Here is a 15,147-nt window from a genome sequence, read left to right on the forward strand (position 1 = left end):
GCAAATCACTTCCATGGAGTTCAGATAACTATGTACACTACAGCCACAAAAAATCAGGCATGACTTTTAAAAAAAAGGAGCTTGAATGACAACATAGCAGAATAAAGACTATTAGATGACATCTTTCAGGCCAAAATATAGGTGGAGGGTGTAAAGGGAACATATCTGGTAAATTAAATCTAAAACTATGGATATTCAAAAGGGTTCTGGGATATAATTTATTTTAGGCAGAAAAAAATACTCATAGAACCATAGAATCATAGAACAGCCCAGGTTGGAAGGGACCTTGAAAGATCATCTGGTCCAACCTTTTGTGGGAAAGGGAGCCTAGATGAGATTATCTAGCACCCCGTCCAATTGCATATTGAAAACCACCAGTGATGGGGTCTCTAACATGTTCCTAGGGAGGTTGTTCCAGTACTCATCAAAACTTTCTAAAATGTTAACAGTAGGAAGCCTGGAATTGTTCAAAGACAGTATGTAACTTTTCACTTAAATCGCATTTGGTACCAAAATACAGCAAAGTGACAAATACAATACCCATTTTTTGAAAAGGGACAATGAAAGGCCAAAACAATTGAAGAAAAATAAAACCCAGTAAATCTATATTCAGCAGCAATTTCCTAAAAGTTGTAATAAAGAATGCAAGTAGCAAAAACATGGAACAATATGACACAAAGAATCAGTGTAAAATTTTGTAAAAAGGAAGTTATGTTTCCGCAATTATTAGTATTCCTTGAACACATTAATGGTCCTATACAAGAGGATCACTGAACAACATAGTTAATTTCATCTCCAAAAATATTTTGGCATGGTTCCCCCCCAAAAATCTTTAAAGAAAATTAATAGTCAAGGGAAATAAAGGAAGGTCTTCTTTTGGGTTAATAAACTGGGTAGAAGAAAGGAAACAAAAATTACAAATACTAGGTCAGTTTTCACATTGGTTAACTGTCACAAATATCACCAAGTCCTATGCTGTTAAACACATTCACAAATTATCTGAGAATATACAAAGTACTGAAGTGAAAAAGTTTGCTGATCACAACAAACTATTCAGAACAGTCAAAGCAGCAGCTCCCTGCAGAGCACTGCAGAATTATCTCTTCACTTGAGAGACAGGACCCCTGATTTCAGGGAAATGATTAATTGTACGAGAACAGAGCATGTAGACCATGACTTCTCAATCTAAAGAAGAATGTGTAGCAGTGAATGTGACAGCAGTCAGTAAAACAACGAATGACATGTAGAAGATTAATTTTTGGTGATGTGACAAATATCTATTTAGTTTCTATCTGTATATTTATATAAAAGCTCATAAATATATAAAACATCTTGCAGAAGAATAAGCAGAGCTTTTAATTAGAATAACTATTTGGGTGATGCAAAGACAGATCCAGAGCATATCCTAAATAGGACATTAGAAAGAAAAAACTCATCAGGATCTAAGGCTGTCAGGTCAAGATCCAAGAAGAAATCAGACACTCTTCAGGACATACAATGCATTTCAAACCAACAAACACTCTGAAAAAGCCTTTCTGAATACTGTAGTCACAAACCTGACAACAGAGCAGACTTAGAAGATGTATAATGTGTGTAAGGAAAGTCAAATTAAAAGGGAGTGCCATAAATACAAGGACAAATATTTTCATCCCTTTTTTTGAAAAATACAGGCACTGGAATTGATACAAACAGGAGCAGCTCCCAATGGAGCACTGAAACCACATGAAGATGTTGGATAGAAGAGTCAACACTGTTCACTTTCATTTTCTGTATCACAGCAGAACCTCAAACTCAAGTGCATAGCTACTACAAGCTAAGCACCTATATTCCACTATACCTTCTATATTCCACTATACTAATGCCTGGCAACTAGGTCCCACTTAGTCTATTCTGAGCTACAGCTTAAACTCATGAAGCAGATGGTGCTTTAAATTATATCAAATATGAAATATCCTCTGAACAATTGCCAAACAGGTTTATGATCTAATGAAAAAAACTATAACCAGTCTACAGGTCTCATTGTGTACAAATCATATGATTCTTAATAACTAGTATGAAAATTTCAGATGTGCTGTGGACCAACAGGAAATTTGTGGATGTTCAAGAACTGGCCCCTCTAAGGTTTCAAACTACCCGCTCTTGCTTATACCACTGTAGGAAACAGTTGCAGCCATGTAACAGTCTAGTATGCCTTGTAATCCTATGAAAGATTGGATGTCCTTTCCTCTGTTGGCTTCTCCAGGAATCTTCTCAAGTTGAACACTGCAGCCCAGGGGACACTAACTGGGTCAGGACCACTGTAATTTGCTCATATCCGATGACTACTGTAGCAGGATGTTAAAGCATTACGTAAATACAATATTATTATAAATTATTATGTGAAAGTTACTGTCAGAGCTCCATTCTGCAGCTTTATCAGATAAGGCGAATGCCAGATAATCAAACCTGAATACTGTGCACAGATTGTACTAAATTCTCCCACTGCTTCGCAATGCTCCGGCAAGGGAAATGGATCATAAACTATGTCTAACTAGACAGTTACAGAGGGATTACTGTTGCTTTGGTCTATGGAAGCACAGCAGCTGTAACATACAGCAAACTACTTTCAGATCATTCCAAATTAAGGGCCGGATTCTGTATTTTATAACACCTGTTTTATATTTTCTGTTTCTTCACTCAATGCCATTGAATTCAAAGGATGAGTAATTGCGACAGAAAGAACGTCATTTGATACCTTTTAGCAATCGTTTATTAAAATGTTTAAAACACTTTTATCTACATATGGTAATATCTGAGAATATTCTGAGACAAAATGGGCAGTTTCATCGCATCATATGATTGTGATATCACACTCTTTTTCATAAGAAAACTGTATGTTTTCTTATATATGCACAGCATATTTTATACCTACGCATTTAAAATATGTGCTCCCACAAAAAAGTTGACCCAGGTATGGGCTAGTAGTCTAACTGAGAGACTTTAGAAGTATAGTAATTTCCGTCTCATCTTAGTTGCAACACTAACACGCTACGATCCTGAGCATATCACTCAATTACCTGTTTCTGTTTCCCCATTGGTAACATGGGGATACCAATACCCACATAAATATTTGCATACTTTCCACTTAATCTTTTATCTTTACTTTATATAGAAGATTGTTCTCCTGGTACAGAAGCTTCATTTCCTTCTGAAATTTCCCTGTTTGAATACTTGCAAAGTTTAATTATAGAGAGCTGCTTATGTTGAAAAGGAATATGAAGATATAATGACATTTCATATTCTCAATACTAAAATACTATTAAGTCTAGAAATATAAATTATTGAAGCAATTATAGCAGCAGAAATAACACTATTACTGCAATGAACTGTTGCTGTAGGTATTTGAAAACAATCTTCAATTTCCCTTTGAGTGTACCAATCTTATCTTCTCTGCAGAGGAACAAGCTATTGTAAACAATTAATGATACTAAAGCGAGCATGAAATTAATTATTCTGAAACATGTCTTGAGATTTCAGAAATAATACATTCTTTTTTTCAACTTCTGATTTAAAATGTCTTTTTTGCTGTGTGTAATTTGGTTTCTGTTCCCCTGTTGTTGATTTTTAAGTCTTAGAAAACAGCTATCATAAACAGCTTTAAAAAACCCAATGTTTTAAAAAGATGACGCTATTTAACTGTTTAACTGATTTTGCTGTTTACTTGTTTCTTAGATGTGACAAGTCTGAAGTATGCACATCACATTCTTTAATGAAGAACTAGGATATAATTTAAAACTAAGTAATAAACAAAGCTGTCACAGAATTGAATGGGAGTTTTTTCACTGTGTAGAGACAGCAGGACAAGATGTCTGCCAGCCAGCTATTTATAGTTTAGCTTTCCTCCTGACTGTTCTGCTCTGCCTTCCTACACTGTCAGATGAATCCACTAAACTTCGCAAAGGACAGTTTACAGAGAGTCATAAAAACAATTTCTTGCTGTGCATGAAACAGTTTGCAGTGCCTGAACTTGGATAAATTCGTCCAAGGTGTTTCAGCGCATGTATCTGTTATCTCATTTTCTACCCACGTCTTCAGATCCTTACCCTCTAATTCATATCCAGGCACATACTTTTTCTATCTGTGGCCTGTGGGTATGTAACATCAGAGAACTGTAGATGTGTATGAGGAAGGAGTGGCAGAGACAAGCTGTTATGGACTGACCACAACTGCCATTCCCCATCCCCCTGAGCCGCTCGGGGGGGAGAAGGTAGAGGAGCAGGGAGTAAAGTTTAGTCTGGGCAAAAAGGTAAGGAATATCCACTGCCCTCCCTTTGTCCACAGTGCCAGTCATCTCAACATGGAAGGTAATCATACTGTTCAGGCAGAGTTGCCCCTTGGTAAATCCATGCTGGTTGTTCCCAAGGACCTGCATGTCCTTCATTTGTTTCTACAATTGTCTCAGGAACTGAGTTTGCCATTGGCCTGACCAGCTCATGGTTACCGAGATCTTCCTCCTTAGTCTTTTTGAAGATGAACATGACATCACATTTGTCTTTTTCCAGTCACCAGGGACCTCCTCTGATTGCTCTCGTCTTTCAGAGGTGATAGAGAGTGGCCTTGTGATAATATCAGCCAGTGGCACATGCTTGTATGCATCCCATCTGGATCCATGATACTTTATATGTCTGGTTTACTTAAGTAGTCCCTAACTTCATCTTGCTCTACTGTTGGTAGTGTTTCTCCCCACCAACCACTGCCACTAGGCACAGAGATCTGGGAGGTCTGAGAGCTTCTAATTAATGAAGAAATCTATTGGGTATTATGGCATTGCTTCCTCAGATGTCCCGGATGTTCTTTTAAATGTATCACTGCCTTGAGGGTAAGGCTGTAATCTGTTCTCCTGAAGTGCATTCCCAAGATGTGGCAGCAACCAGGGAAATCAGTAGATAGTGACTAGGAAGGAAATTCAAACTTCTGTTGATAGTGTGCTAAGTCTGTTATTGCCCTGGGCAGTGGAAACATACATAGTTGGTGCTTATCAAGTCTTCCAGTCTAGAACTATTATGACACTGTTTATTGATCTTTCTATCCAAAATGGTGTATAATAGGTAGAATGCCAATCAGGTTCAGAACACACTCAATCTTAATAATTCCTGAAAGACCCTATGGTTTCCTAACCAATCTTTAAGGAAGAATGAAACAATTTTGTCCCTTAAATAAATAGTAAAAGGCTGCCCCTTCACAGAATCACAGAATCACAGAATCATATAGATGGAAAAGACCTTTAAGATCATCGAGTCCAACCATAAACCTAACACTGCCAAAAACCACCACTACACCATGTCTCTAAGTACCTCATCCAAACGTCCTTTAAATACCTCCAGGGATGGCGACTCAACCACTTCCCTGGGCAGTCTGTTCCAATGCTTGATAACCCTCTCGGTGAAGAAAAATTTCCTAATATCCAGTCTAAATCTCCCCTGGCGCAACTTGAGGCCATTTCCTCTCGTCCTATCACTTGTTACCTGGGAGAAGAGACCAACCCCCACCTCTCTACAACCTCCTTTCAGGTAGTTGTAGAGAGCGATGAGGTCTCCCCTCAGCCTCCTTTTCTCCAGGCTAAACAGTCCCAGCTCCCTCAGCCGCTCCTCATAAGACTTCTGCTCCAGACCCTTCACCAGCTTCGTTGCCCTTCTCTGTAGGCGCTCCAGTACCTCAATATCCCTCTTGTAGTGGGGGGCCCAAAACTGAACACAGTATTCGAGGTGTGGCCTCACCAGTGCCGAGTACAGGGGCACAATCACTTCCCTAGTCCTGCTGGCCACGCTATTTTTGATGCAGGCCAGGATGCCATTGGCCTTCTTGGCCGCCTGGGCACACTGCTGGCCCATATTCAGGCGGCTGTCAACCAACACCCCCAGGTCCTTCTCTGCCAGGCAGCTTTCCAGCCACTCTTCCCCAAGCCTGTAGCGTTGCATGGGGTTGCTGTGGCCCAAGTGCAGGACCTTGCACTTGGCCTTGTTAAACCTCATACAATTCACCCCAGCCCATCGATCCAGCCTGTCCAGGTCCCTCTGCAGAGCCTGCCTACCCTCCAGCAGATCAACACTCCCACACAACTTGGTGTCGTCTGCAAACTTACTGAGAGTGCACTCGATCCCTTCGTCCAGATCATTGATAAAGATGTTAAACAGAACTGGCCCCCTTATAGTACCCCTTATACAGAATGGCATTAAAGAACAAAAGGAAAAGCAATCAAGATAGGGAGGTAATTCCCCTTTCATTTTTGGAAAAGAAAGCTTTGACTTCTTGAGACTGAAAGGCAGAGAATAATTGTTGCACCTTGCCTTACATGTTGAGGGCACTCTGACTCTAAGCAATACTGAATAATAAACATACAGACAAAAAATAAATATGTGGAAAAAATGCATGGACACTTGAGAGCTGATTAGGAAACTGCAGTATAGGACATCCTCAGAGGACACAATATTTTACCCTGAGGGCTTCACAGATCATATCAAACTTCACTCATAAAGAAAGGAAGAGGAATCTAGTCTGGAAATTAATAGTGTAGCGTGAGCCAATTCCAATAATACGGAACTCCTGTGTCAACGGTTTCTGGCACTGACAGCTAGAAGTTCCTGTTAGACAGAAACTGAAGCAGTTTAGGGTCTGAAGTCACTGCTCTCTACAAGTTCCGCAATATTGGAAGATAGGAGAGCGAACAGCAGAGTGAACTACTCCAGTGAGAGAAGGACCTCATCTAAAACAAGAGAATGTATTATTAGGCAGATACTACGGATATCACAAGGGTCATTATCAGGCTTGACTCCAAGAGTGATCAGAGCATTTGCCAGAAAAAGCTGAGTCTCAGCTGGAGTAGAAATCTCCCTTGAAGCGAACTGCAGGATGAAGGTCAGTAACAGACCTTTTCTGTTTCGGGGATGATGAAGGTTTTACAATAGAAGCCTGACTGCCTGGGTCAAAGCTGATGAGAAAGAAACTTCCTGGAGTGGTTTCCTACTGCTGGGACTGAAAAGTCCACATAAAGAGAACTTGGACAGACAGTTCATCATTCCTTGACAAAAAGGAAAAGTATAGCCTTTATAGAATGCACGTGGCTTATAGCCAACAGACTTTAATGGAGAAGCCAAAAAAAATTAAACTTGCCAAAGCTACAAAAAAGTAAAAATTAGGCAAAATGAGACACTAAGATCAAAATTAACACAAAAATCACAAAGGAGCAAAGAAAATGAAGTGAAATAAAAGGCTGAGGTAATCTCAAACAGAAAGGAGTGAACTGCAAAAAAGCCTCATGAAAAACTAGAAAGGCAACTGAGAGTCAAGGATGTATTTTTACCTTTGGGAAAGTTATATGAACATATGCTTTCCGAGTACTAATAGAGGTTAAGTACCACCAGTTTGAGCACTTGCACATGTCCCGCATCTATAACCTCATCTAAATAACAAACATGGACCATAATATTTCACCTATTAATCCTGCGTTACAAATAGACTAATCTATTGAACTGCAACATCCTTAAAGAAAGAAAGCCCATTTTGATATGGCAATCCAACACATATATAGGCAAAATGTTTTTACCAGTAAATTACCCTTAAACCATTGTGTTTTATTGTTATTTTAACTTACCTAAGGTAAACCTGTTGTTCTAGATTTTATTTTGCCTTTGGCTGGTGAAGAGCTATTTACCATCTCAAACTTCCTTCTCACATACACATTATTATGTATATCCCTCAAACAAATTGCTTCTGTACCTTCTCCTAAATACACTCCATGGATTGAACTTATCTAAGCCTTCACTATAAATTCTTTGGGGGATCCCCAAAAACATTTCTCTTCGCTTCTAGAAGACAGGTAATTTAAACATTGAAAATATCACTTTCTTATTTCTTACTATTATAGAACATTTCTTGAAGATATATTTCTATAGTAAATACAATTTTATGTGGAACTAATACGATAAAATATTCCAGATGAATGGATAGTTTGAGTATGAACGTTTGAATTAAGGGAAAAGTTATATGACTACAAATATTATTGACATGCTCTTTTAATACCAGTATGAGGTATTTAGAAGTATACTTTTGGATGAGTATTTTGCAACCCTAAAAGCACCTACTCACAAGAACTTTTAAGTTGGATTTCAACAGTATTGTCACTTCATTGGTTACTGTCCAATTTATTATAGGGTGAAAGCAATCTAGAAATGCTGCATTACAATAACAGCATCAAAACCACATCTGTGCTTGAAATTACTGTATTCGCCTCATTATAAGATGACCTTCACTTACTAAAGAACAGAACAGAAATAAAAAGGTTAAAACGATTATCACAGGGTGAAACCTACCTGAAAGTATGGCCCAAAACAATGAAATCTGGACTACATATGTCCAACTTTGACTACATGATTCTGCTGTGCACTGGGAAAAGGAAAAAACCTGCAGATTAACTTTGTTAAAGTTGTGGGGTGACACCTACCCAAAGATCACTGCTCAGATAAATGAGACCTGGACTATACCAACCCAGTGCTAAAAGTTTAGTTTATTCCACTATGTGTGGAAAACAAATAAAGACTCACAGATAATCTTTGTTATGTAATGGTGAACAACTTTACATTCTTGTAACACATTTGGGACATGAGACTAGAGGGTGAAATAATCCAGGTAGCAACACTGGTTGGCTTTAGATAAGGGGCTTTGTGACTAGCAAGGCCACTGGCACCTTATGCCAACAATTTAATTTTAAAAATTTATACATAGTTATGACAATAACCGCTTGGGTGCAGAGGGGAGCTCCGTACTCAGACACCTGACAAGACGTAGAAGGTTGAGCCAGCTGGGAACTGCTCTGCACAGGGGCCACACTGCCAGGAGCCGGAGTGTGTCCCCTGGGTGTACAGTGCTAGTCTCAAATGACCTACAGGGGCTGGGACTTTGATCAGTGTGAGTGTGAAGAGTGTGAGTGTCATAGACTAGAACAGAAATCACTATCTATACTCTTCCTGCTTTGAAAAACAAATATTTAAATTGGGAATTACTTAAGCGATGTGCATCTCTTATTGTGACTACTCTACCCCAAATTCCTCCATAATAACAATTCAGTAATGATCCACTTCTCTCCAATGCTCTGCATGACTCTGTGTGTACTCTTAACACCTTCACAGCTTACTTCTTCCCTAGCTCTGTGCTAGCCCTATTGCATATTACTTCACACCCCTGCATACGCCCTTACCCTAGCTGCATACCTGGCCCCCACAAGTTCAAGTTTCCGTACCATACCTCTCATTCATTAATGCAGTTCCACAGGTTAACTCCCCCCTGCTTGGTTCATTTTTACACACACTTGTCTGTGCCAGCACAGGATGCAAGCAGAGAGCCTCTTTGGTTATGGAACCCAGTGCAATTATACTTTTCACATCTTCCTAGGCCTAGCACCTGAGGTAACAGGTACCGCCTCTGAATTTGATGATATTTGCTCCTTAACTCTGCCTACACAAGACAAACAGGAATGCAGATCATAATTACAGGCCAGAATGCTGTTTCTGTTTACTTCATGTACCAAAGGCCCAGGCACCAGCAAAACTCTGCAAGGGACCATACACATCCCTTAGATGTAATCCTTAAAATGCTGCAAGTAATCTTTATTTTTTGCATAGTTTAAACCTCTTCAGTTATATCCTATTCAATATTCCACTCCCAAAATAACAAACATCTTAAATAAAAATAAGTAATAATTAAAAAAATACCTGTTTTATTGCATAATGATGAGGCAAACCACCAACAAATATGGATCCTGTTTCAAGCCAATATGAACTGGACCAGGAGCTGCTAGGCATACTTGTCTGTGCGGATGGCCCCAGGATCGACATTTCTGCTTCACATGGTACCATGCCTTGCCTGGATAAATTTAGAAATAGGCACATTTTACCACCATATATAGTTTACATTACTGTCTATCTGACAAATTAATTAGGCTGTTACTAAACCAATGAGGAAAGAAAATAAAGTAAATAGCTGTTTTTGTATTAAAGACTATAAATGTAAAAGAAGCTGTTTAACAAGCTGTAAGTTGGCATCTCTTTGGGGTTTGAAATTCCATTACAATGAAGCCATATTGTAAATCTGAGCAGTGTAATTGCTAAAAAAGCCGAAACACATAATAATGGCTGAATAAAAAAGTTAGGCAATTTTTAACAATAACAAGAATGCTTTGTAATTCGAAAAACAGACATCCATTGACTTCAAATATTTTAAATATCCCTCTTTTTCATCACAAAAAAAGATAACCCAGAAAAGCAATTTAAAATAAACTGCATTTTAGAGAGTGCAGACCTACTATAATTCGTAATACTTATCTTCAAAAGCATTATTCCTAAAACTGAAGGCAGTGATATTAGGCCCTGAAATTAATACATACATTCCCTTTTCCCTCCCCCGTCCACACACCCTCTTAACAGTGTTGCTCTTAACAGCATGCATAAATTCTTAACAATAAACAGAAGGTGCAAAGTAAACAATTTGGTTTTCTTCAATTTTTTTTTAATGATGCAAAGCTCATTTACATTCCGATAACCAATTGGCAGCAAGCACTCACTCTGTCTTCATGAAAGAAAGCACAGTGAAGAAATATCAGAACTAAACAAGAGTCTCTCATGCAGGAATTTCTTTCAGCCTATCCTTCTCTCTGCACATGAAACAAATCAGAGTTCAATCAGCTGTATGTTTAAAAATGTTCAAGTGGCTTTGTAATATAGGTGCCACAAAAAACCTATGTAAAAATAGCATATACCAAACAAAACTATAAAAGCAACAGTCTGTAATTTAGTGAGGATGCTATTGGTAAAGTATGAATTCAGTTTATCTTTGATAATGCAAAATCAGTTTCTGAAAGTTATTTGTTACAAAAAGAGCATGGAAAGCTTTCTTCACTATCTTCTGTCAGATAATGATATATAAAGGATTTCTCACAGACTATTTGATAAGGTCTTCTATCATTTTTTAATTCAGAGGATGGAGACTTAACATCAGCAATATTTGAAAACAGTTGTCTGTTTGTCTTCCATATAATTCTGTTTTTGTGATACTTTCAGAAAAATATGCAAACATATTAGCCTTTTAACAGACAGGACTATAAACGTTTTTGCAAGCAAAATGGCCTGTCCACCCTATGGTAAATAACTTCAGATGAAGAATATGAAGTTTTGCTTTGTTGTTAAAATTCAACATTAAAGAAGAGAAATGAATTGGGGTTTTAATTCTGTGGACTAAAAATAAACTTCTTAACGGATCAGTTCAGAGGATTTTTTTTGTTTTCACCTCAATTTTTACAAAGGTTTTTGAAACTTGCTAATGAATAACTAACATGAATGCGAAAAAGGAGAAAATTGTAGCCAGAACTGCAATCAAGGAAAGGAGTATTTTCCTACCACTTTTTGTAGATATTATGAAATGGTTGTGTGTCTAAGCACATACACAAGGTTCTGGAGCACACCATTTTATTTGCTTACACAGGAAGTTTGCTGATAATGTGTGTAACTCACACGTGCATTCCCAGTAGCTCTGTTTGCAATGATCAAGCAGATTTTCCTAAGGCTTGAACCCAGTGTGACATTTTGGATATATTCATTCTACAGCAGAAAGCTTTGGTGAGAGTTCTAAGGAAAAATTATTGATTTTTAAATATCTAAAATTTCTTCTCTTTCTGATAAAAGATACAATATCTATGAGTAAAGGCATAATAATAGGATAGCAATCTTTCTGAAATATTTTAAATCACACTTGTTTTAATGCAACATAATTCTTAAGATTGGAGTGGAAGAGGGTCAGGAGGGAAACTGAGGCATTTTTTATTTTTTTAAACTAATTAACAGATGTGCTAAATGAAGGAAAGCTGCCCAAACAATTTCTTTTTTTTTTTTTTCTTAATTACTATTTCTTCTATGCATTTTGAGATGCTAATTCTGTAACTGGTTACGTGACTATGTACGTACTTCTATTACACAAGCACCCTATTTACAAATGTAGTTCTTTTCACGTTAGCTTTAAACATATTTGTTAGCTTGTCCTTAATAGCTTATATGATGGATATGCAGAGGTATTTTTGTGTGCCTACATAAACATATTTTGAAATTAATTCCCTGTACTTTATGTCAGAAAACAAGCTAATGCAATTCAATAGCGTGAGCTGCCTTCGCCCTAAGCTTGTTAGAATGTCAGCCATGCACCTTTGATTGTGCTTGATTGAATCCAGCAGGGTCTGGCCAAATTAGAATAACACCCTTAGACCATTATTGTTTAGCATTTGCTGATGATGCAATCACCAGGTCATATACGCACTCTATGAAATTTCCATCAGGCTTTTAAAATACTTTTTCTACAATCAGCACATTGGGTGCTTTAAAGGTCAAGTAAGAAGACAGAGCTTTTTGCATAATTATAAATGTGGAAATGCATACAGCAACTCTCAAGCACTTTTGCTGGGTAAGCTACCAGTAATTGTGCCTCAGTCCAACCCAGCAGTAATAGTTCACAGATTCCTCATTTGTACTCACATAAATGTAATGATTAAACACTGGCCTATTAATTATAACCTGAAGATGAGTTCTGTCTAAACAGTATTAAATCCATTGCCAATGCCTCGCAGGTTGGAAGGATGGAAAGGTTAGATAATAATTTGATAACTGTTGGGATAACGGTACCTAAACATGACAATATCTGCATGAAATCCAAATCCTCTTACATAATGTCCTTATTTGCTGACATTTGTTAGTGATTATTAAATGACATGTTTTCGATTATCTTAAAATTATAAAAAGGTAATAAAACAAATGGGGGAAGAGGAGGAGGCAAAGGGGGATGTCCAGATAAAGTATTGTGTCAGTCACACTGTGCAGCCTCGCTGGGAATAAAGCTTCTTTAATCTGGTTTTCCTGATAAGAAAGGGAAATCTCTTGTTCTTAGAAACAAGACTGAAACTTTCACCCATCTCTAGCAATTTCACTTTGAATGTGATCATGTTAAACAACAATAAACAATTCACAAATTACCCTTGAACTATTTAGGATGTAATGTTAGCATTCAGTCTATTAAATAAAAACAAAAGTAGGTTTGCAAACAGCTATATCAAATATGAGTTGTGAACAACAAGAATTAAAAAGAAGTTTTATTATTATATATTCTAAAAAAAAATCTCAAAGTTCCCTGATTTTATTGAAGACAACTGATTGATTAATTAAAGCTGAGAAACATATCTCATTTTCACTGTATTTAATTATTATTTTACAGATTTCTTAGCTTAAAAAAATCAAAGCCAACTCCTGTTTCCCTCTGTTTTCACTCAGCATCTAGTAGATTTCATTTTCTGGTTTCATACTCAAACTACTCCTTGCAGTAGAATGTTTATTTTTGTAAAATTGCAACAAAACAATGTCACAGACAATTAAGAGTTACATTTTCTTAATGCACATTTAAAAGGTGGGATCAATTTTGACCCAGTACTGGTTTTAAAAACTGTGAGGCTTTGCAAGGGTTAGATTGGAACATCCCTGGACCTCTCTGCTCAAAGAGGTTGTGCAGGTTTCACCCTTGGAGGTTTTCAAAACCTGATGAATAAAGCCCTGAGCAACCTGGCCTGACCCCTTGGCTCGCCCTGCTTTGAGTAGGAGGTTGGACTAGAGACCTCCTCAAATCCCTTCTAGCCTGATTTATCCTACAATTCTTCAATCGTGCGACATTTTTCTTTAGCAAAAAAAAAAAAACCCAACCCTGTAGTAATAACATTTAGAGAATAAGGCAGAATCTCAGATTACCCTCAGTAGATTTATTTAGATAGAAAATATACAAGTTACACTCAAAGTCATTAAATTTTCACTCTGCAGCAAGATGCATCATTTCAGAATGCTCACATCTGTTGGTGCCGACTGTGCCCTACTGAGACACCAGATAACACACACTTTCATGTTGCAGATGAACTAATGAGTCAACAACATGTTTTTTCTCGTTCCCTCTGACAGTAGACTCATATTTCCTGGACCTGGAGCTGATTTCTTAGTCTGGTCTTAAGAGAATGATTTAACTAAATAAATAAGAACAATGAAGCTAATGACAAGGCATGATGCAAATTTCTCTACAGGGGGGAAAAATAATCTTTGTTTCATATTCTAGGGAATGAAGAAATATGGTACCCCTTATTCTTTTCACAGAGGTTACACTTACATTACTAAACTAAAAAGGTCCACAACATGATTTCAAGTCCTGACACATAATCATCCATATTTTTATGAAGTTATCACAGTTCCTGTCACAGTTGCCACCCAGGCTAGTTATCACCTCCAATTCTGAAACTGAAAAAGTTCACTGGCTAAGTGCAATACAGGAATCATTCCTAGTTTAAACATTGCCAACCTATTTTGCAATAAGTATTTTTACAGACATGATCTGGGACCTGCCTGCTGGCTTCAGGTCCAGAGAACAGTCTTCAGATTTCAGTTTTATTTACTACTATAGATTTAGCTAGAGAAAAAACAATAATCTGTGCCTCTGGCTATTTCTGTCTTGGCAGTTTGGAGAGCTTCAAGTTTCCTGCTGCTCACATTGTAACAACCTTAAATGCTATTTACAGAAATTAAACTTAGAAAACAATATGCACTTATTTCAAGTTGATGTAGATAAAATTTCATTTAGTGAAAAGCTTGGCCCAAATGAGAGTACTGTATTCAAGCATTCAGACAGTGGCAAGTTTAGAGTTGGATTTAGACTTGCAACACTGACATTTTATTTCCAGTGAAGCTGAAAGACTGCACTGAATAAGAAGATAGATACACAGTGGAAATTCATATTTACAACAACTCTGCAGGCTAACATTATTTCTGGTCTCTATACACTGTCTATGTTCTCCTTAATATCATTTCTATGCTTGTGACATGGGGCCAAGGGAGCCACAGAACATTGAATCCACTTTTAGTATCCATAAGCATCCTTTGATGTTCCTCAGAAAATAGTGTAGAACAAAGTTTTAGGTATGCTGCCTGTTAGAGTTTTACTCTACTGTTTTTATGTTTCTGTCCCTGCAATAAGTTGTTTCAGAAGTTAAAGTAGAAAATTTTCATTCTTAGAAGTGAGACTGACGAGCTCTTTTGAGATCCAAAG

At 37.5% G+C, this 15,147-nt stretch overlaps 1 protein-coding gene across 1 annotated transcript in view; it reads right to left on the reverse strand.

Moving 5' to 3' along the window:
- EYS (eyes shut homolog) overlaps window positions 1–15,147 on the reverse strand; it is a 951,425-nt gene that overhangs the window by 287,119 nt on the left and 649,159 nt on the right. Inside the window, exon 35 of the mRNA XM_075497152.1 lies at window positions 9,747–9,897. Coding sequence (XP_075353267.1) covers window positions 9,747–9,897 — 151 coding nt within the window. The remainder of the gene's footprint in view (window positions 1–9,746; window positions 9,898–15,147) is intronic.

The sequence above is a fragment of the Mycteria americana genome, chromosome 3 (genome assembly GCF_035582795.1).
Source record: "Mycteria americana isolate JAX WOST 10 ecotype Jacksonville Zoo and Gardens chromosome 3, USCA_MyAme_1.0, whole genome shotgun sequence".
In the NCBI taxonomy this organism is placed as follows: domain Eukaryota; kingdom Metazoa; phylum Chordata; class Aves; order Ciconiiformes; family Ciconiidae; genus Mycteria; species Mycteria americana.